Source organism: Magnolia sinica, chromosome 9, assembly GCF_029962835.1.
Source record: "Magnolia sinica isolate HGM2019 chromosome 9, MsV1, whole genome shotgun sequence".
NCBI classification, from domain to species: Eukaryota; Viridiplantae; Streptophyta; class Magnoliopsida; order Magnoliales; family Magnoliaceae; genus Magnolia; species Magnolia sinica.
In genome coordinates this window covers 90860565-90883825 of record NC_080581.1, presented here as the reverse complement: position 1 = coordinate 90883825, position 23261 = coordinate 90860565, and the positions used below count along the sequence as shown (strand labels likewise).

Here is a 23261-nt window from a genome sequence, read left to right as displayed (position 1 = left end):
AGATCGCATGCAGGCATTCAGGTGTGCCACTTTAACACCTCTTACAAGCATAGGTTTATCAAACTATACACATTGCTGGAATAATTAATATATATTTAATCTCTACTGTGTATAACACGAATAGATATGGATAATTTTACCCACACAATTAGTCTTTGGAGAGTCATCAACCTCAGGTTTCAAAAGGACATTGAAAGAGAAAATTGGCCCACATTCAACCGAAATAAAAAAGTACGAAAATAGTTCACAGGATCAACAATCCTAATATTATATTATATTAGATTATATTACACACACACACACACACACACACACACACACACACACAAAACAAGAGAGAACAAGATAAGTGCATGTGCATGTGCATAATTAAATATCGAGTCAAGTCGGGTCTAGTCTTTTGAGTCAATCCAACCTGTCTAATATCTAGTTAGTGCATGTGCATGTGGGGTCCATTGTGCAGCAATCCAGGCTATTGTGCTGATGTGATCCCAGAAATAGCACAGACTGAAAGCTCCTGGCCATGGATGTTGGACCTTTCTTTGATTAAACACAGATCTTGTGAGCATGGAGCCCTTACCTTTATACACTGACGTAGATGAGCTAAATGCAGCGAATTCAAGATAAGATTTTCTTGGTGTATGTCACTTCAACTGATGTTTTAAAGACAAACAACGAAACGCAATCTCGAATAAGGCTTTGGAATATAGAGGCCATCCTTAGTGTAGGACTTTAGAGAGAACAAGAGAGATGATGATACAGACCAAATTGAGATGGTTTGGTCATGGACAACAAAGAGGTTGCCACACAGGACGAATACTAATCAGAGTGGACCAGCAAATCATCCAAATTGTGGGTCCCAGTTGTGAATTGGGCTTGATGCAGAATTCAATTTGAATGTATGATCATGTCTGTCCATACATAGGCACGGTGGACACGGATTGGGTACAATCCTGTCTGTCCAGTTGTGAATGGGGTTGCACCTAAAAGTTTCATTAGTTGGACCTAGCTAGAGATGGACAGTCATGTTAGGGGCTCTGTGGGGCCCACTTTGATGTATATGTTTTATCCATGCTGTCCATCTATTTCAACGGATTATTTTAGGGCATGAGCCCAAAAAGAAGGCAGATGGAAGGTTCAAGTGGACCACACCAGAGGAAGCAGTGGGGATTGAATTCCTACCGTTGAAAACTTCCTAGGGCCCACCCTGATGTTTATTTGCCATCCAACCTGTTCATAAGGTCACAGAGACCTGGATGAAAGGAAAACAACAAATATCAGCTTGCTCCAAAACTTCTGTCACCCCCAAGAAGTTTCCAACGGTACACTTTCAATCCCCACTGCTTCCTGTGGTGTAGTCCACTTGAGCCTTCAATCAGCCTCCTTTTTGGGCTCATGCCCTAAAATGGTCTATTGAAATGGATGGACAGCGTGAATAAAACACATACACCATGATGGGCCCCACAGAGGCCCTGACAGGACCGTCCTTCTCTAGCTAGGTACTGGTGGGGGTAGTGCCCAATCCAAGTCCAGGCGTGGGTGATTATGCCAAATAGAGTGACTTGATTCGAAATCTCACAGGGTTGAGTTGACCTAGTGGAGTTTCGAGTCGAGTCAGTATTTCTTTTTTTTCCAGATCTGGTTTAAAATCTCGCAGACTACTGAATGTACATAAACATCTAGACATACATATATACAGGTATGCATGTGCAGTACATACACGTACAAATGTACAAAGTACCTTCACTATCAAGATGAGCAGGCAAGACATGCATGCACTCAGTTCGACAGAACCACGAATTGTGGGGCCGTGGTGGAAGGGAGATGGATCTGATCATTGCGATCACCAAAGCCTCATCTGAGTAATTGGGGTTGGCTAGATGGGTCCAACGACCAGAAAAAAGTGTTTGTTCAGTTCAATCAAAGAACTCTTTGGACGACACTCACCACTGCTTGTATTGCTATTGAAGGGAGGAAAGTGAATTAAGATATAGAATCATGCTAATTCATGTTAAATACCTTTGTATATATAGAAAGCATATGAGAATTTCATTTTTTCTTTTTTCAAACATATACAACAAGAAAATTTTCTACGTACCTCTGTCATTTTACATCTGACGTCCTAATGGCAACCTGCTCATCATCTGATGATAACCCGACCCATTCAAGATGGGCAGACTTGAATCCGACATGGGTTCCTCCTTGGGCTCTCCTTTAGGCATCATAAAGCCAACTTCGTTTGCATTCTGCTGCTGCCCCAAATACGTATGCATGGACATGGCGGGCATCTTTGGTCGGCCTGGACCCAACCCAACCATCGCCAAGTTGGCCAGGCTTGTCTGGTTCATCCCGAACGAGAAGCTGGAGGTGGGTCCCAGAGGTGGCCTCCCCGGCATGCCAAATGTACTCAGTGATGTTGGCCCGTTGAACCTTGCCATGCTGTCATGGGCTTGGGACGGCTCTGGCCTGTGGATGTGGGGCGGTTGGGCAACTGTCGCATGTCCTGTGTTGGATGTCCCGGAATTGACATGGCTGTTGTTCCTTGCAGCTGGGACGTCGTGGTTGTGTTTTCCCTCATAAGTGGTGATCACTGACTTTAGGTCATGTGATGCCCGTTCCACATGCTTCCTAACAGTGCAACCCGAATTCGTGCACTTGTAGTAGCTCCTGCATCATACAAAACATACATGTCTCCTTTGGTGAATAGTTCTATTATATTGCAAGTTTGCAGCAGACTAAGATAGTAACGAGTCATTGAGGAAGCATTTGGATGCACCATCCAATTGAATTGTAACCATTAGTTTCATGAAGTGGAAATAACCCAATTGCCTTTGCATTTTAGCATTCATATCAGGGAAGCATGCTCCCAATTGCAATTGTAGTCTATCCAGTTTGACTTAAGCGAACATAACTGCAATCATTATGAAGATGGAATATCTTTCTTTTCTTTTCTTTTCTTTTCTTCCGCTTCCCCTTGCTTAAATTAAATATTAGCAATTTAATTCATTTGTGCATCCAAACGCAGCTTGATAGGGGCTAGCATGTTTTATATATATACACACAAATTCAGTTGCAAGCGACTTCGAATCCCAAACTAATTCCACACAGTGATGTCATCAGCATACAAATCTACACTAAATAATCCTGCTCTCCTGCATACATGTCAATGTGACGAGTGTGCAAGATCCATGCTGTTTATCAGGTGGGCCCCACCACGAATGTTGCATGGTTACAGTCATCAGGTGGCCACAGTCACATGAGTACAGAAAGATGAATGTTAAGAAGAATCTACTAAGGGTCCCTGTTCAGCATGTATGTGTTACCAGACCAGCTTGATCTACATGGTGGGGACAAGCTTATGAACAGCCTGGATCTCATGTACGCATACCACAGGGAGAGTAGAATCCACAAGCTGGCATACCAGGGCTATTGCAAGAATAGAAAAGCATGAGAATCTAGTAATACAGCCCTTGTTTGAGATGCATGGATTTGGGTACCTGGGATTTGGATTTCCTTTCACCACTTTTTGACCATACTTACGCCAGCGATAGCCATCATCGAGAATGTCAACCTCACTAGTTGTTTGAACCACGACTCTTGGCTCACGGATTGCTCTCGTCACCCCACTCATTTCCATCACAGAAGTATCCGCCTTCCTGCAAATCATGCACACATCAATTCAACTGCTACAATAAGACAAAAAGTAGGGCTGCAACATTTCTCAAAAAAATTAAAAAAAAAGAATGAATGAAAGAAAGAATGAAAGAAAAGAAAAGAAAAGAAAAAAAAAAGAAAAAGGCGACAACTTGGGTTCAGGTCGACCCGATCCCAACTGACCCAACCAGAGTTTGGTTCGGGTTATCAAGGTTATCGGGTCAGGTTCAGGTTACAAAACGCCAACCCCATTTGAATTCTGGTTGGGTTTGGTTGAGTAAATTCAAATCAGGTTAGGTCGGGTTGTGAAAAATCACATGTATTTGTGTTGGGTCAAGTATAGAGGACTTTAGGTTGCACAACTCAGGTTGGAATTTGGGTCAGGTTGCGAGTTGGATCCTCTTGCGATCGGATTTGGCTCAGGTTGACCCTCAACCCAACCCGACCCACTCGAGTTGCATCCCCATCGAGAAGGTCATTCAAGAAAAGAAGAGTTGCGAAGCAAGCGAGAGACGGCAACCTTCTCTTCGACTCTGATTCATCTCCTTCCTCATCATAACCCAATGAAACGCTTCCATGTGTCCCCCGATCATCCTCATCATCATCGTTAGACAGGGTGGATGACACATCTATGGCATCCGCATGTGGACCATTTTGTGCAGGCATGGAGGTAGATGGGTCACGGAATTCGGTTGCAGCAGATGCTGATGACCCAGTCTCCATGACATCATGCCTCCAGTCAGACCCAATAATAGCAGTTCCACCCTGCGTACTCCCATAAACCGCTTCTCCATCAAACCCGGCCCACGGACCATGCTGCTCAGTCACATCCATGTCACCAGGCAGGTGAGAAGACCCAATGGCTGACCGGCGACTCGGAGGAGGTTTTGGATGGTTGTGAGCACCCTTGTAAATGATTTCTGTGATGTGGCCCTCTTGGGAGCGTTCCACCTTCTTCTTCACTTGACAATTCGGATGCGTACACTTGTAATAACTACGAGGATATTCACTACCTTTCACCTGTTTCTGCCCATACTTCCTCCAATTATATCCATCCTCGGAAGGCCCGCTGACAACAATGGAAGGGTTTTCTCTCTGATCTCCCTCTCCTTCCTCCTGATCATCAGGCGGAGGAGAACGATCAGAATTACCAGCAACAGCACTGGACAGAGTCGAGCTGGACATGATATTACCAGCAGAATCTTTTCCAATGGCTGATTTCGGAAAGTCGGACTGAGTGTGAAATTCCGGTCGACTTTGGGAGTGAACTTCCGCCACTTCTATTTTTTGAGCACGGATAGGGTGCTCTGATTGAATGGAGGCCCCAATACCCAGAAATGATTGGTGATGATTGGTGGCAGAAGTTACCTGTAAGGCAGTGCAGATCATAAAACGGCAGCCATTTAAAAGAATTTTTCAAGAAGAAGAAGAAGAACGATGTCTCGAAGAACACTTGCAGGCATGCAAATGGTAGATGAATGTTAAGGGTCTATGCATTTGTGAAGCAACTATCAGCAACATTCAAAAGGCATTGATCAAGGACCATCAAGGCCCATCAAGGAAATCTCGATGGCACTGCTTGGGGTTGGGTAAATGAGATCATGAATATGGGAAATCCATGAATTTGATTTGCATTGTATTTGGGCTTGGAAAATCCCAATGTCCATAGATTGGGATTCAAGCTACAAATCCATGGACTTTGAGTGCAATTATTGCAATGGCAAAGCATTTATTGCTTTTGATAGAGTCTCTCATTTTGTGGATTTGCCAAGTCTTTAGGGTATGTTTGATATACACCTAAAAATGAATTCATCTCATTTTAGTTAATCCTAATTATGGACTAGAGATCAATATCGTTGGTTATTATTATTAAGATTATTTTAAAGAACTTTGACAAGCCACATCCATGTGCATATGCACACACCACAAATATGCCAACATGGCATGATAGATCCGAGATCCAATCCATCCATCAGAACAGCACCAATATGTTGATGCCCTAACCCAAGAATCAGGTTGATTAACTGGTCATGTGGGCCAAAGCTTCCAAAACAAATGTATGGCTCTGAAAAACTTGGCTGGAGCTTTCTAACCCATCCACCTATTTCCAATATTGGGTCCTGCATGCAATTGGACCGACCATATTTTATTTATGGGAAAACATGTACAAGGTCAGACCAACTTGATGGATGATTTAGATCTTGTACATATGTGCTATGCTGGCACACGTGTAACATGTACGCCAGCCTAATTACACACACCTGTGCACTTAGCAAAGCTCTATTTTAAATCCTTGCCAGAAAGAAATGTGAATCTAATACATAGTCATGATTAACTATAATGAGATAAAAACTCATTTTTAGGCATCTATCAACCAGACCTTAGTTTTTTAGGGGGTTTGGTTTTGCCCCAAACCCATGGTTTTGTGGGGATGTGCATTTTGGGAAATCCACGTATTTCTCAACAAGAAACAAACATGAGAGATTTGAAATCCGCGGATTTCAGACATCCCTAAAACAAATCCCTCACCCCAAACAACCCCTAAGACACCCCAAGAAAAATCGTTTAAATATCAGAATCTTACAACCAGGGAACAAAATCAAATCATAAATTCAGCAGGTTTGTAATGCAAAGTAGTGCAAGTGAACATCAGGCCTGGAACACACATTTTGCTTTGCTTTTTGGAGAACCGAAAATAGACAAAACCAAGAGTTGAAAGCACATTCCCCAGGCATATCATAGCAATATTATACAAGGTCGATAAACAGACTTTCTGTCCAATATATATCCACAAGTTCGTGATAGGTTCGAATATATGTGAAAAAGAGCAGGCCTATTCAGCATCTCTTGTTGCAAGTTATTTATGTCGGTCAGCTTGCTTTTCATCCCGAGTGTGCCCCTGCATCCCATATGCCACCCCACTCAAGCCCGGTGTGAAAACGTCCCTACATTAATCACCCCTGGTGACGAGTCTCGAACACGAGACCTCCTGCTCTGATACCACTTTGATGCAGGACAATTGACCACTTGCTCTAAAAGCTTGAAGTGATAGAGCATGGCAAATCAATCCCTTTATCTCATAGCCCAAGCCCCACATCCCATGGCTTAGGACCTCGGCCAAACCCCCGCGTGGGCCCCACTTCACATGGGTTCTGTTTCACACGAGCCGCCCGCCTCACACAGGCCGCCCACCCCGAGTGTGTCCTTGCATCCCACAGGCCACCCCACTCGAGCCCAATGTGAAACTGCCCCTGTATTAGGAAGCAGCTGTATCAGCTCAATGAGTGGGGTACGTGGCAATATGACCCGGTTTTGGTGGTGACTGATCCAGTAAAATCGAAAATCCTTTTAAATCATCGGCTCTCATATGCCCAACCCGAATTTTACCACACTAAAGATCCATTCATCAAACCAATATGGGACTGAGAGCTATTTTTGGCCTTTTAGATCTCCATTCTCCCACAAAACCCACAAAAAAGTTTAGTAAATGTCAGAAAGAAAAGATGGTGAATACATTACCTTGTTTGTGGCATTCAGGAAGTATGAAGAACTTGACTCCACGTGAGGCTTGAACACAAAAGATGCAGTATCAGCATCTTCAAGCGGATGATCTTTGTTTTTACCAGGGGCAGCTGACATTGGCATTGAGCTCCTGTCATTGCATTGTGCGAAAGGGATTTTGCCTGTTGTTGGCGATGGTTGAGCCTGCAAAATAGCAATAATGGAATTTAAAAATCAAGATGACCCATGTCATTCAGAGATAGTGAAATCAAAGCAAATAAGGGCCCATTTGTACACACCCTCCAAAGGGGTGTTTGAGGCATAAAACCCTTTTTAAGCCAAATGAGGAGTTTTTATGCATTTGGATGCACTTTGCAACCCCCGTCTCACCATCCGGCCCGACACAAATCAACCAAGAAAGAAGGCTTGAGACCCCTTTATGCATAAACGGCTTCTTATGCAAGTTCATCCAAACGAGCCCTAAGGAACTTGTACTGGCATGGTTTAACTACAGCCATTGTCCTTCCAATCGTTCAAAAAACATGGTATATACTAGCGCTACATTAATCCCAGAAATATAAATATACCTAAAGAAACTTTAAGTATTTGATCTTACCAGAGAATTTGAAAGGAAAACTGGTGAATCCAGCAGCGTCGTAGGACTGAGACCAGGAGGAATTGTCAAGTAAGGAGACCGAACTTCTGAAGATGAAGAAGATAACATGTTTGAGGATCTAATCCTTGCTGTATTCAACCTTGGAGCATTGAATCCAGCCCTTGCTGCCATCCTCTCAGCTAGACCCCCTCGCGAACTCGATCTCTGACCAGAAATTACACTTGATTCTGACAACTGATCACCAGAAGCCCCACTGCCGAATTCAACTTCCTCATCCTCAGAATTCACTGACAGTTTCGGATTTTTAGTGCATGATGAAGGCGCCTTGCTACCACCATTATCAGATAGAAACTCGGAGAATGGTCTAGAACTGAAATCATCACTTAAGTAGGAGGAGAAAAAGGTCCTTGGGCTGGGATTCAGGGGCAGGGCCCAGTCTCCAATCACAGAAACCTTGTCATCGATCCCTGCCATGGTAACTCAAATTCTTCTCCAATTTCAGCCAAACCCAGTTCCTGAAAATTACAAAGGGAAACCACCAAAACTGATTTTCGGTGACTGCCAAAAAAAAAAAAAAAATCAGTTGGAAAGCTGTATTCCTGCAGCATGTACAAGACCCCAAAAGGAGAAATGCAAATTCAAGCCCAGACCTTCAACTTCACCCAGAAAAGGTCTTCTTATGGTAACCTACCAATATAAATACATATAATATTTTCAGAAGATTCTAACTTGCAAGAGACCCATCAGGAGAAACAGTGTTTAAGTCAATGAAAAGCACAGGATTTCTTGAAGATGTCGAAGAAACTCACAAAATAAATAATGATACTAATAATAATAATAATAATAATAATAATAATAATAATAAACCTTCAAATTCAGCGGATAAGGGAGTCCTTTTCAGATCCACCCATATATATATATATATATATATATAGAGAGAGAGAGAGAGAGAGAGAGAGAGAGAGAGAGATGATCAGAATAGATATTTCAAAGTGGTAGAACAAACCCATCAAGACCCCCAAAGGGAAAAAATACTATAAACGATCAAAATCCATTAGAAAAAAAAAAAACAACTCACAAATCCATCAAGACCCATTCATTTAAACGAAGATGAAAAGCTACAAATCAACACAAGATTCTTACAAGGTACACCTGAAACAACGTACCCATCAAATCAGTGCTGAAAAACAAAAGCAAAATCCAATCTTTCAAATAGAGATTGACCCCATAAAAAGCCCCTTAACTTCTAGAAATCACAATTTCAGATGGAGATGCAAATCAACATAAGCCCATGAAGTTCACCAACAAAAATCCCAATTTCAAAAAAAAAAAAAGAAAAAAAAAAAAAGGCTAATTCAAATAAAAGTGTAAAGAAAAAAAAAATCAACAAAAAAAGCCTCTACATTTCATGAAAAAATAGAACAAGAAGAAAAAAGCCCATCAAACCCAATTTCAGGAAAAGAAAACCCATATCAGATACATAAATTAAAGCTTCTACATTTCATGAAAATATAGAGAACAAAAATCCCATCAAATCCAAAATTAAAAAGCCCAGACCCCATTTCAAGAAAAGAAAAACCCAAATCATATACAGACTCAATCATTCAGATACAAATTTTTTATTTTTTTGAAGGAAAAAAGGAAAGAAAAATCAATGATTGTATTCTATCCCTTTCCAGAGAAAACATAGTCCAAAAACAGAGAATAAGGAAAAGAAAACTTACATGACCAGATTCCAAATTTTCTTTCCCAAGCTGCAGAAAGACGAAATTGAAAAAATAAAAAATCCCAACTTTCTGTCTATTTCCTTACTCCTGACTACAATTTTCTCAGACGAGTCCAGAAATCTGCAGAGAGAGAGAGAGAGAGAGAGAGAGAGAGCGCGAAGGTGGTGGTGGTGGGTCAGTTTGACCGAGACCGGAAATTGGGTGGATTCGTTGAAGGGTCTTGAGATGGGGAGCTGCTCTTATCTTCTCTTTTTTTATAATTTTTCTTTTTCGAAGTGGGCCGTCCTATGTCTACCTGCCAGGTGGAACTCTAACAGTCATTGATGTCAGCTGTAGAGGTTATAACACTCTGTCACACGGTTTTCACGCATCAAACCATGGCGGCAATCGCCCCTCTCATCCAAAACAACAAATGGAAGTCATTACCATTATAAAATTATTTTGTTTTATGATATTTGTAAAGTTGATGCCTGTAAATTCTTATTAGTGTCTTCACATTCTTAAAAGATGTAAGACCGACTTAAAGGAATTAACAAATGGTAAAAGATAAAAATGGTGGAACTGGCTTCAATATACAAAGTCATGCAGATAAGGATTGTCCATCTAATAAGCTCCTAGATCAGCTAGTTGTAAGGATGTTTAATCAATTGTTTTTCATTTAAATAACAACAGCCTATACGGAAGGCCTAACTTGCCTAATTATAAACCGGAGGAGATACACTATATATATATATATATATATATAAAGAGTGTTGTCCCATTTTCACCAAAAATTTTAAAAATTAGTTCAATCCAAAACTTAAGTGGGCCACAACATAGGAAATCCTGCAATATTATGCATAAAACCTCTAAATTTACATTGTGTGGCTTACGTAAATCTTCAAATGTCTGTACTTTTTTTTATCATCACCATCTTGGTAGAGTGCATTACATGAATGGATTAAATAGCATATATATATATATATACACACACACACATTACAATGTGGGCCACACACAATAGGCAATTTTAATGGTGGGGTTTCCCATCTCAAATGTTACTCATAGCCCACTTTTTTTTGGGGGGTTATCTTGTTAGCACACACCCCATCGTCAATACACATTCCACTTAACCAACCCCACTAGGGAATTGATACCATGACCTCAAATGTTGCTCATTATCCAGCCCACCTAAGATGTGAATTTACCTAACTTTTGGGCTCTAATCCAAACATAGGGTAGTGTCATCGGCATTGAGTTGTTCCGTCCACAATAAGGGAAGTTATGACCCCCTTTATGTTTAGGAAAAGTACATAAGTATTTTTATTTCTTTTTAAATATTACTTATTATGATTTTATACAATTACATTATATGATACTTGATGAAATTAAAAAATATTCATTTTTTTTAATCTTTACAATTCTACCATCCATAGAAGGTTCTCCTCAATAAAAGTCATAATTGGTACAATGACCGCTCAAGTGGACTAGATAGTGATAATCACTCCACTATAATTTGTTTTTTTTTCTCGTTCTTAATGACAAATATAGTTCAATTATACCACAACCTATCATACGCACCCATACATTCACTTTATAAATGTAAAAGAAGAATAATGGTTTTATACATACCCCACTCAAAATGAGACTAAACTGCTCTTCTGACTTCAATTGAGCTTCGATAAAATCATCCATGGGCAATTGAAGGACTGTTGAAAATCCAATCGATCAAGTAGGTGGGATTCTCGGCACATCACAGAAACAATCAACGAACTTAATTAAGGATCGGGAACTTGACAAATCCAATCCCAACTGATTATTCATACACTCCGAGACCCCTGATTAGTACTATAAAATCATTTCTATCTAACCCATAAAGCATTATGAATCAAAACGGGTCACACATTTAGGGTTCTCGACACCTTGTGGACGTAACCAACGGACCGGATTGACAAAATAAAACCACAGGCTAATGACGAGCCAACGATGATGTCATCATCTATTCTCTCATTTTTCACTCCTATGGGTGTCAAGGGAACCATTTTATAGTGCCACGTGGACCATCGGCCAGCTGCTGGCCGACGGATACCTAACACTCCCTTTTCGTCAACCTTAGATTGAGATGTCTTCTAACACATTTATAAACACAACGCAACAGTGGCAATTTGGGAGGGGAAGGGGGGGAGAGGGGGAGAGGGAACAAACAGGGGGTAGGGAGAGACTGTGAGAGATCAGGGTGGGTCTTCTTCTCCGAAGACTTCGGAGATCTCTAACTAACGGTGAGGCACTCCCCGACTAGAAGGCCAATCGCAAAAAAGCCAACTTGTTAGAAGAAGCTAGCAAAGTCAAGAATTCGAAATATTTGATCATTCCTTTTTCACAAAAAGAATATCTGGTCTCTCCTTCTCTTTCTCACATCTCAAATCAATTTACACTATATTCCACACATCAAAAGCACTTTATCTTTATTGTACGACTTTCTCTCTTATTCATTTTTCTTTTTTACTTTATTTTGCCTATCCAGGGACTTAAATTTTACGCAATAAGATTATATATTGTTCATTTTCTCTATTTGTCTGTATGATGTCTTAAACTCCAAAAAGCACGGCCAAATGAAATAATGTCGAAACTCTATTGAATTTATATTTTTTAAAAAAAAACATAAAATCATACAAAGTAAATAGCGTATATCATGTAGGCGAAAACGGGTGACTAACCTATTCATTTTCTACAACCGAGGCCCTTACTCATAATCTACGATTATATACCAACCATAAGAGTCACTTCAGTTGCCTTTAAGCGATTCTACGATTTCTAATCAACCATAAACTTTAAAGCTTCATTGGGCTAGCGGTACTTCAAGTAAAGCACACATTTACTTACAAGTCAACCTCACATTCAAACCAAACCAAACCAAAGCAACCATAGACAAAGATGAGGAAGTGAGGGTATTTTCTATGTCTTCACACACGGGATATCGTTCACAGGTCCATACCATGAATTATTAACACGACCACAAGTGTGGATTCAATGAAGGATCTTAACATGAGAAGTTGTTCTTATCCTTTGTTTTATTTTATTATATCTTTTTCAAGTAGTCGTCTTAATGTTTGCCTGCGAAGTGACAATCTAAAAGTTGTTGACATCAGTTGTCTAAATTTACACTTTGTCGCATGGTTTTCATACATTAACTATAGTGGTATGAGTATTCTAAAATAAATAACAAATGAAAACCAATACCGTCGGAAAATTGATTTGGTTGGTGGTTTATATAAGTTGTTATGTCTTAATATTGGTGAAATACATGAGACCTACCGATGAAAAATAACATACAACAAAAGAAAATGGTGGAACTAACTTCGATATATATATAATAAGGTCATGTCAATCAATACTATTTTCTATCAGGCTTAATCCTAAGTCACCCTCTCTACAAGACAATCTTATCCATCATTTTCCTTTTTAAGAGCGAAGGCATTGACCTCGCTCACATAGACATACAAAGGGTCTAACTTATACTACCTGAACCCTATATGAGAGAAACACGCATCAAATCTACCACATCTATAAGATGTGCCACTACATTTTCACCAAAAATTTTAAAAATTAATTAGTCCAACCCAAGACTTAAGTAAACCACACCATAAGAAACGATATACATCCATGTGATATAGCCCATATGGGATGCATTAGGACCTGTTTGGCCAGACGCATCTCATGGGATTAGGAGGGATGGGATGGATTTTAAGGTAATGACGGTGGTGTCAGTGGATTGGTTTAAGATGCATGGGATTACTATATCCCAGGACAAGTTCACTGGGTCTGTTTGGTACGCCTAACATATCCCAGGATTTTACCTTCCAATCCATCCAACCAAGGGATGTGATCGATTTTAAGGTAATGATGGTGATGTCAGTGGATTGTTTTAAGATCCATGGGATTGCTTATATCAAGGGACAAGTTCACCGGGTCTGTTGGGCTCGTCATGCATATCCCGAGATATCGCGATCCCATCCCTCCTAATACCGTGGGATCGGTCCAGCCAAACAGGCCCTTAGATGAATATAGTGGATGGCATATATATGTGTGACACACACATATATGTGTGTGTGTGTGTGTATACACACACATATGTATACACACACACACACACACACACACACACACATATATATATATATAATAGTGGTCCTCACACACAATCGAAATAAATTTATGAGGAGACTCTTCATCTCATCTATTCCTCATTATCTTACCCACATGGAATGTGAATCTATCTAACGTTTAAACTTTAATCTATACATGAGGTTAGTGCACCTAATGGGCGGGGTGGAGGTCATATACATTGAGTTGTTCCATTTATTTAAGATAAAGTTATACCCACTTATAACTATAAGATTTACATAGGTATTTTTATTTCTTTTTAAATATTAATTATTTTTGTTTGTATAGTTATATTAAAGGACACTTAATGAAATTAAAAAATTATTCAATCTTTATTAATCTTTAAATATTTACTATCCATAAAAGGTTTTCCTAATGAAAAATATCGATTGATATAATGACTTGTAAAGTATACTATGGAAAAATAATAAATCTATCATATTTCATTTACTCTTACTCTTAACAGTAAATATAACTTTTTTATGCCATGGTGCATCATATGTATGCATATATTTATTTAATAAATAGAAATGAGAAATAATGATTCATACTGTGAATTATTAATATGACTATATGTGTAATATAGTACAAAAAATTATATTTATTTGATAATGAAAGTTATTAGATCATTCTATTGAATTTTAGATTATGATCATTTTTAATAGGTGTTTTAGAATTCTCTGATTTAATTAGATTTTTTTTGTCGATTGATATAATGACTTGTAAAGTATACTATAGAGAAATAATAAATTTATCATATTTTATTTACTCTTACTCTTAACGGCAAATATAACTTTTTTATGTCATGGTGCATCACATGTATGCATATATTTATTTAATAAATGAAAATGAGAAATAATGATTCATACTGTGAATTACTAACATAACTATATGTGTAATATAGTACAAAAAAATTATATTTATTTGATAATAAAAGCTATTAGATCATTCTATTGAATTTTAGATTATGATAAATTTTAATAGGTGTTTTAAAATTCTCTGATTTAATTAGATTTTTTTGTCAGTATTAATATAATCTTCGTTTTAAACTTACGTAAATTATTATAATATTAGTATCTTACGTAACATCTAATAGCTATTTATGTTAGTGTCCAGATTATTACAGTCAATTGTATAATTATAAAACATGCGCTACTGAAAATAATAACTATTTTCGAACAAGTTAAAGTAAAGAAATAATAAAATTTTATACCATTAGAAAGTATATTGACAAAATACTAGAATTATTGTTATTATTTTAACATACATGAAAATGTAAATCAACTTAAAGTGTAATAACACAATAGAAGAAGATATATAAAAGTCAAAAGTCACGTGATAATGTTATAACCATTTATATATTTGTTTTCCTTTTGATCGTCAATCTTTTTATTTCTTAAAAGTATTAGTTATTAATATTAATAAAATTATTCAATTCATAAGATCTTTAAATATTTGTCAGTTATAAAAAGTCTCTTTAGATAGAAAGTGATAATTAAGACATTGACTTCCCACTAATACTATGCAGTGATATTTCCATCATATTATGAGTTTTCCTACTGTTAGTCGTGAGTGGCGTATTATATACATGCACACATCCCTTTTACAAGTGAAAAAGGGTATACAATAGTCTAAACTATGAATTATGCACCATGTCATAAGTGTGGCACAACACAAAATTTTTACTTGTCGGGTAATCATATTCACCCGATCATTCTGTTCAATTATGGACTATAGCCATTTCGAAACTCTTTAATAAATGGTGAGGTTCGTCTGGCCATTATGATTTTAATTTTCTTCTTAAGGATCGGTTTGTTTCGTTAATTACTCCAATAATGCATGTTAAATTTTTTACATTTCATGTGAATTATAGGTAAAAATATAATTATTTTTTCATAAGTGTTTGAAAGAGATGCATAATTTCACCTCAAAAATAAAATGAAATTCAATATCATAGTACATTTTTTCAAGTTAAAAACTTTATGAGCCTCACCATGACTTATGTGTTATATCCATGCCATCTATTCATTTTTTCTTATCATTTTAGGGTATGAGTTAAAAAGTGAGGCAAATCGAAAGATCAAATAAACCATACCATAAAAAATTGTAGGGATTGACTGATAACCATTTAAAACTTCTAAGGGCTATAGAAGTTTTGTATGAAACTTATATTTATGTTTTTCCTTCATCCATGTCTGTGTGACCATATGAACAAGTTAGATCTTAAAAAGAAAAAATAAAAAAAATAAAAACATTATAGTAGGCATACGTAGGTTTCAATTGTTGGTGTCATTATTCCCACTATTTCTTATAGTGTGGTCCACCTAAGATTTAGTTCTGCCTCAATTCTAGGCTCATGCCCTAAAATGATCTAGCAAAATGAATGAACGACGTGAATAAAATACATACATTATGATGGGGCTCACAAGATTTTACCACAAAGTAATTTAGGGTACCGTTTTTTAGTCAGGACCTATAAAAAATATCTATATTTTACATTTGAATTTATTAAGGTAAATAATAAATGCTAAATTCGATTAAATTATATGTAAATTCAGCAAATCAAACAAGCACTAAAGGAAATGTGTCATAACTATGGTTTTACCATTGTGAAATCAAACACAATAATCGTTGGTCAAATGCAGATATATTAAGAAGATATGTAAAAATAATTTATAATCATTGCAATTTTCATGATATTACTGTGAAAATCTTGAATCCAAATAGTTACATTAGTGTATTTTGGTGATAATTTGACATCAAAATAATGTAAAAATGTCATCATTACGATTTTTTACCGTTAACAAACCAAACACGGGAATCAATGATCAAATGCAATTGTTGTCAGGAGACAGATAAAGTAATTTTTAATTATCATACATTTACTTTAATTTATGTGGTAATTGGTGAAATAAATATGCCATAAATTGAAGTGAGTCATCCTAATATTGTACATCATAACATTCTAATAAGCATTGACATCATTACATGAATTATTAGAATTTATCAGATGGTTTTAAACATAAATTATTGACAATTTATCGTATAATTTCAAACATATAATATTAACTATAAAGCTCATTCTCAGATAAATGAAAGAAAACAAGCAATAATTTTGTATTGTTGAAAAACTTATTAGTCATTTATGAAAATTATTATTTATGTTTTGACCATAGTGAAATATATAGGACCCACATAAAATGAAATATTGCTATAGGAAATGATACGATAAAGTCGGCCTCAATACACATAGCAATCAAATCCCTTATTTTCCTTTTAATCATATGTCAAAATTATTAAATTAATAAAATTATCTAATTTAAAATGATATTTAAATATTTATCATTTATAAAATATTCATTTATATGAAAAATCCTAATTGAGATATTGACATGTCGTGCATGGGAAATAATTTCTCCACCATATTTTAGGTTTTTCTACTCTTATGGGGTGTTTGGCACATGGTATTGGGAAGGATTAGGTGGGATGGGATTAAAAAAATGTAATTATTACATATGACAAAGATTGTCCCCTGTTACCATAGGATAAACTTAATTTCATGCTATGTTTGTAATACGGTGGTACATTGAATGGATATACCTATCATCATTTAAAACTATTGAGAATAACACATGTGTTATATCTGAACTGTTCAACTATTTTGTAACTTCATTTTATGGCATGAGCCTAAAAACGAGGCAGATCCAAAACTTATGTGGCCCCAAAGAAGTTTTCAATGGTAAATATTCAATCCTTGCTGCTTCTATGGTGGGGTCCACTTGAGCTTTAAATCTACTTGATTTTTTGGCCCATGCTCTAAAATAATCTCGAAAAATGGGTAGACGGTGTGGATATAGCCCACACATCATTGTAGGACCTACACAACTTGCTAACATTGAATGGAATTGACACGGGATGCAACGCAACTCCATCTAATCTAATTCCAAATATTGAGTGGAATTGGCACGGGACCAAATATAATTCCATCCCACCTAATCCCATCTAATACCATGCGTCAAACACCCCCTTAGTGGAAAGAATAATCCTCCTATACCACGATGTATCTCAAGCATGCATACATATATTTTACAAGTGAAAAAAGAAAAAGAAAATACTACAACAATATAAACCATAAATATGTATTCCGTCGTAGGTGAAACTTTCCACAAAATTTACACTATTCATATAACTATTTATCTGATTATTCATTGAATTTGGACTATAATTATTTTACAGCTCTCTAATCAATAATCAGGCTTATCAACTTAATACGATTGTAACTTCTTTTTAAGCTTGGATGAGTTATTATAATGTCGATCTATTATAATACTTAATGAACTATTAATATTGTTGTGCATATTATCATAATTTGTCATATTATTTTGACATATGAATCATTGGCTTTAATGACCATTCTTAAACAAATTGAAATAAACGATAAACGATTTTGTATCATTATAAAACTTAACGGTATTTTAAGAAAATTGTCGTGAGAGTGTTATCTTTGATAAAATATGTGTAACCCACCTAACAATCATATCCATAATATTTCTTTTTATCATTTATTATTTTTGTTTTATACAATTCAATAGAATGTCATATTATCAAATTAACAAAAATATCCAATTTAAACGGATAATTAAATATTTTTCATTAATAAAAAGTTCTTATAATAAAAGTTCTCGATTGATAAATCAATCTATCAAGTGTTTAAAAATATCAAATTTAAATGTATTATGAATGATGACTCTACCATATATGATTATTCCTATATTAATAGCGCGTGCAGTTTCATATAATATTTTTATACCAAGGTGTAATGTAGGCATATACACACCCCCGTTAAAAGTGAAAAAATTGAATAACGATTAAGACTATGTACTAACAAATAGAAAAAGTACGGACACCATTTAAGATCATTCACCAACTATAGTTGCATTGTAGATTTTTCATGAATCTTTTTATTATTATTTTTTTACTACGGTCATTTTAAAGTATTCTTTTTTTTGAAAATTTCTAATCAAATGATTAGATTAGTCGAAGCAGCGTTATTATACCTTTTTAATGTAAGAAAAATCATCTTAATGTCATTTACCACATAACAATATAATAATCATTGATATCGCTACCATATTACTACAATAATTATTAACATCATATGGTATTAAAAAAATTGAAAATAAATTATAAAAAAATTTATATCATCAAAAAATTGATTGCTAGTTTATAAAAATTATTGTCGTTATTTTAACTTTAGAAAAATGTTTAAAACTCACCTAAAATAAAACAACATAAAAAGATATCATTTTGAGGACTAGATCGAAATACATGCGGTAAAGCTATTTAATTGGGATAACATATTTAGATGAGGTTCCAAAACTGATGGTTCTTGTTTTGAAAATTAAATTCACAATGTATTTCTTATTTTCTTTATGATGATTGATATTTTTTTATACGAATGCAATAAAAATCACATGTTTTGAATTAAAAAATAATAGTTTTTGTTGATCTTTAAACATTTGGTATTCATAAAATGTTCTTATAATAATAAAATTCAAATTGATAATTAACCCACCATGGATGTGAAGTTATGGTTCCACCATATTTGGTTATTATTACTCTTAAAGATAAATATAATTATCTTATACAACGGTACATCATATATATATTACGAATGCAAAAGACAAATAATGATTCATACTTTAAATTATACATTATATTTTAAGTATGACATGGCATAAACTTTATACTTTATTAGATGATCACAGGCATCTGACCATTCTATTGAATTTTAAAGTATGACAATTTTTTAACAATAATTTTAAAGCTTTATAATTAAATGATCAAAATTCATCCAGAAAGAGTAATTTTGAATTTTCTTTTAAGATGGGGTAAGCTATCTTGACGTTGGTCTGCTTATGACACTCTAATAATCATAGATGCCACTACCCATAATATTACACTCTATTACACAATTCTCGCTCATCAAGTATCTGTAGTAAGGAATATTCTTGAACGAAAAAAAATTGAGCAAAAAATTTATAAAAGTATAAAATTGATTGGTGGTCTATAAAAATTATTATTGATATTTTAACATTAATGAAATATATATGACTTTCTTAAAGACAATAAAACAACGAGAGATGACATATCAAACCTCAATAAATATGGTAAGATTTTATGTCAATCGAAATTCACTATCTAATAAATTTAAACATTACTTTTTTACTTTAAAAATAACATCTTCAAGACATTTATCTTTTTAAATTTTTTACCATTATTTTATTTGGTTTATACACTTGCATTGAAGGCCAACTAATTAAATTATCATAATCATCAAATTTATATCGAGTTTTAAATATTTTTTATTTATAAGAATCTTATTTAGATGGAATGTCCTTATAGATACACTAAATTATCACATGTATTGTGATGGCTCTACCAAATTTTGGTTCTTCCCACTCTTAATGCTAAATTTAGTTCCAATATACAATGGTGCATCACATGCATTCACGCATTCACTTATAATGGTGCATTACATGCATTCACACATTCACTTTACAATAAAAAAGATAGACAACAAATAAATCTATTAGTCTGTTAGGATGCCTCAGTTGCATACGTCATCACACTTTCACTTGACACCTATCATAATGATAGGTGACTTTTCTCGCTGTGACATTATCTTGGATTCTCAACACTTTTATCGTTCCATTCCCGTAGGGTTAAAAAATGCATCGCTATCTCGGCTGTGCTACCAGAGGCTCTAGGGAGGTCATGTTGTATTTTTTAAGAATAAAAAAAATTAAAAAAATAAAAATTATTTTTAGAAAGTAAATAAATATATTAATTATTTAAACTTTTCATAAATAGTGTGTATAGCTTGTCGGTAAGAGAATGGGTTTTTGCTTATGCAACCAAGGTTTAAATCTCCTCGAGGACGGTGCACGCACGCGCGCGAGGCGTGGGTTGTAGGGCTGCTTGGGCATTTTTTGGCGTTTTATTATGTGCACTTAGCACTTCGCACGTGTGCATCGTCGCGAGGAGCTAAGAGAGCCTTAGTTTTTTTGGCACTTGGTTCATATTTTTTGGGCCATGGTACCCTGATATTTTATTACTTTTTTTTTGTTGGTTGAGAGTAATTGTGACATAATTGTACATGCGTCACCTATGCGATGTGTCGCTTATGTGGATACAGTTTTTCCTGTTAAATAACTGCTCCTGTCTAAATGGGTACAGAAATAACTGTCATAGGACAAAAAGTCATGTCCTTTCATGAAAAAGGCAATTATTTGCTGTGAATGGGTATGGATTTCTTGAAAAGGCACTTTAGCACCTCTTCAGGAAGAAATCCATAACCTTTCAATTGATATAAATCCTATATACTATAATCCAGAAGAAGATAGTCTTAATCCTCGAGATTATATCATCTTTTGTGCAATTACTCTCGATCTAATCTCCTGCTGAGTTTTTCGCAACGTTTTAAGGCATATCGGTGTCAAAACTAGAGATCTGTTCAACACTTAAATGTGTAAATTTTTGTGTTGAAAATCGGATTGAGAGTTCATTGTATCCTGAAGACAATTTGCAGATTTTCTTCGTTTGCACTTGCTGGAACTTTCAGAAAAAGGGCAGCAAATCTGTCTTGAGAAATTGACTATTCAAGTCGAGCCTTGAACTTGATAGATCTGATCATTTCGTTATCGTTTTCTTCTATCCTCCGTTGTGTACAAGATACTCTTACTATTCTAACAGGTCAAAATAGGACAGCACCCATCTTGGGGTAGACTCACTACTTAAATACTTTCAATAGTTATTCGCTTCGCACATGGCTAGCCAATATTTATTGTGGGTGTGATGAACTCATATCTTTCGATTACGAAAGATAATTATACACTACATTAGTTTGTGGATTATGATAAGTATCTCACATATATGAATATGAATGGAATGATGCAAAGTATAAATAAGGATTTCTTATTATTCAATTTTCTTATTGTATTTAATTTATTTCATCCATGCATGTTCTTCTTTTTTATTACGAAAGATAATTATACACTACACTAGTTTGTGGATTATGATAAGTATTTCACATATATGAATATAAATGGGATGATGCAAAGTATAAATAAGAATTTCTTATTATTCAATTTTCCTATTGTATTTAATTTATTTCGTTCATATTCTTCTTTCTTATTAAAAAGAATGGATTATAAAAAAAAAATAAAGAATTATGTTGTTACAGGTAATCATTTCTTTAATAAGTGGGTAAAAGTACACTCTAAATCGAAATCATGAAAAAGTACTTATTAATCATTTTTACCAACTTAAAGCTCTCATGTGATTCATTTTATGCAAAAATATCCCTTTAGATACTTTATATTACATGTATTACTAATCATTTGTGTATTTTAATGTTCCCAAATCATCCACTCATTTTTTATCGATCCCCAGTATGGTGATACATAGAATAGCAAAAACTCCACACAATCGATCTTTTGTACTCCGTTTAGGGCTTGTTTAGCCAGCTGCATTAGGTGGGATTAAGGTAAATGAAATTTCAAAAGTTGTAATTAATGAATGTGTAAGGTATTGTCTATGGATTGAGTTTATGCCATGTTTTGTAATGCCGTGTTTGGAATTGATAGTAATATCTTTAATCCTGCAGTATTGAACTCAATACATGTTTAGAAATAGACTCGAGATTGTAAAAGGTACATATCATTTCTCCCAATTCATGTTTGGGATGTAACATTTGGTTACCTTAAGTCTTTTTATCACCAACTAATCCACGTTTGGAGATATCGTACTGGGTTTGGTTATGGATTAGTTGTGACTGCTTCCTATTAATGTACATGACCCACATATGTAGGCCCTCACCACATATGTTATGTTGAATCCACACCATTGATTCAGCATAGGAATTAATTTATGTTAACACCCAAATAATAAGGGAGATCTGAACTAAGATTGTGCCCCATCACAGGATAGATCAAATATTGCATGACTACCATTACAAATTCAAGATAAGCCACTCAAGTTTTAAGATGCTCCAATTTGTGTATAAAGTTTTGTCCATGTTATGGTCATCTTATGGTCCATTAGAGGAGCCCAAACTGCCACATTATGAACCTCTATCCATACTACCATTTTTTTGCATGTGTGCGCTTCATCTTGACCATTCATTTGATAGTGTGACTAGAGACAATGACCATAAACTGAGGGTCAGGTCTATATGCTCATCACGGCCGTCACCTGTACTTGGGTAGATACACTTAAAATAACATGTAATATTGTCTAGGAAATTACTACATTTTTTGAATGGGGTCATAAAGAGAGTTTTCAATATGATTAGGTGGTGTGGATGTAATCACATACATCATATTGGGGCCCTCAATCAGGCGTCACACCCAATTTGGTGGATCTGGGGTATTACATAATCCCATTTATTGGCATAAGCACGCAACTTATCTCACACGATAAGTACATACCATATTCCTATGGTGCTATAGTGCTAGGTGATGCCCACCGTGAAGTTTATGAAAGATTCATATTATCCTGTCGTTTGTACATATCATTTTAGGACATGATACTAAAAATTAGGTTCTTTCAAAATGTAA

At 35.5% G+C, this 23261-nt stretch overlaps 1 protein-coding gene across 6 annotated transcripts; it reads right to left on the bottom strand.

Moving 5' to 3' along the window:
- Nucleotides 1-380: 380 nt before the first annotated feature.
- LOC131256064 (probable WRKY transcription factor 2) lies at nucleotides 381-9741 on the bottom strand. Of its 6 annotated transcripts, none has more exons than XM_058257101.1 (7): nucleotides 9496-9741; nucleotides 7772-8458; nucleotides 7174-7359; nucleotides 4175-5022; nucleotides 3498-3656; nucleotides 2099-2667; nucleotides 381-653 (listed from the first exon to the last, which is right to left on the bottom strand). In XM_058257101.1, the coding sequence occupies exons 2-6, from the start codon at nucleotides 8243-8245 to the stop codon at nucleotides 2109-2111; spliced, it is 2226 nt and encodes a 741-aa protein (XP_058113084.1). In that variant the 5' UTR covers nucleotides 8246-8458; nucleotides 9496-9741; the 3' UTR covers nucleotides 381-653; nucleotides 2099-2108. The 6 variants fall into 6 exon arrangements, with proteins under 6 accessions (XP_058113084.1, XP_058113089.1, XP_058113083.1 ...); XM_058257106.1 differs by lacking the exon at nucleotides 381-653 and having other exon boundaries at nucleotides 2006-2667; nucleotides 7772-8286; nucleotides 8422-8458; XM_058257100.1 differs by lacking the exon at nucleotides 381-653 and having other exon boundaries at nucleotides 2006-2667.
- Nucleotides 9742-23261: the final 13520 nt, after the last annotated feature.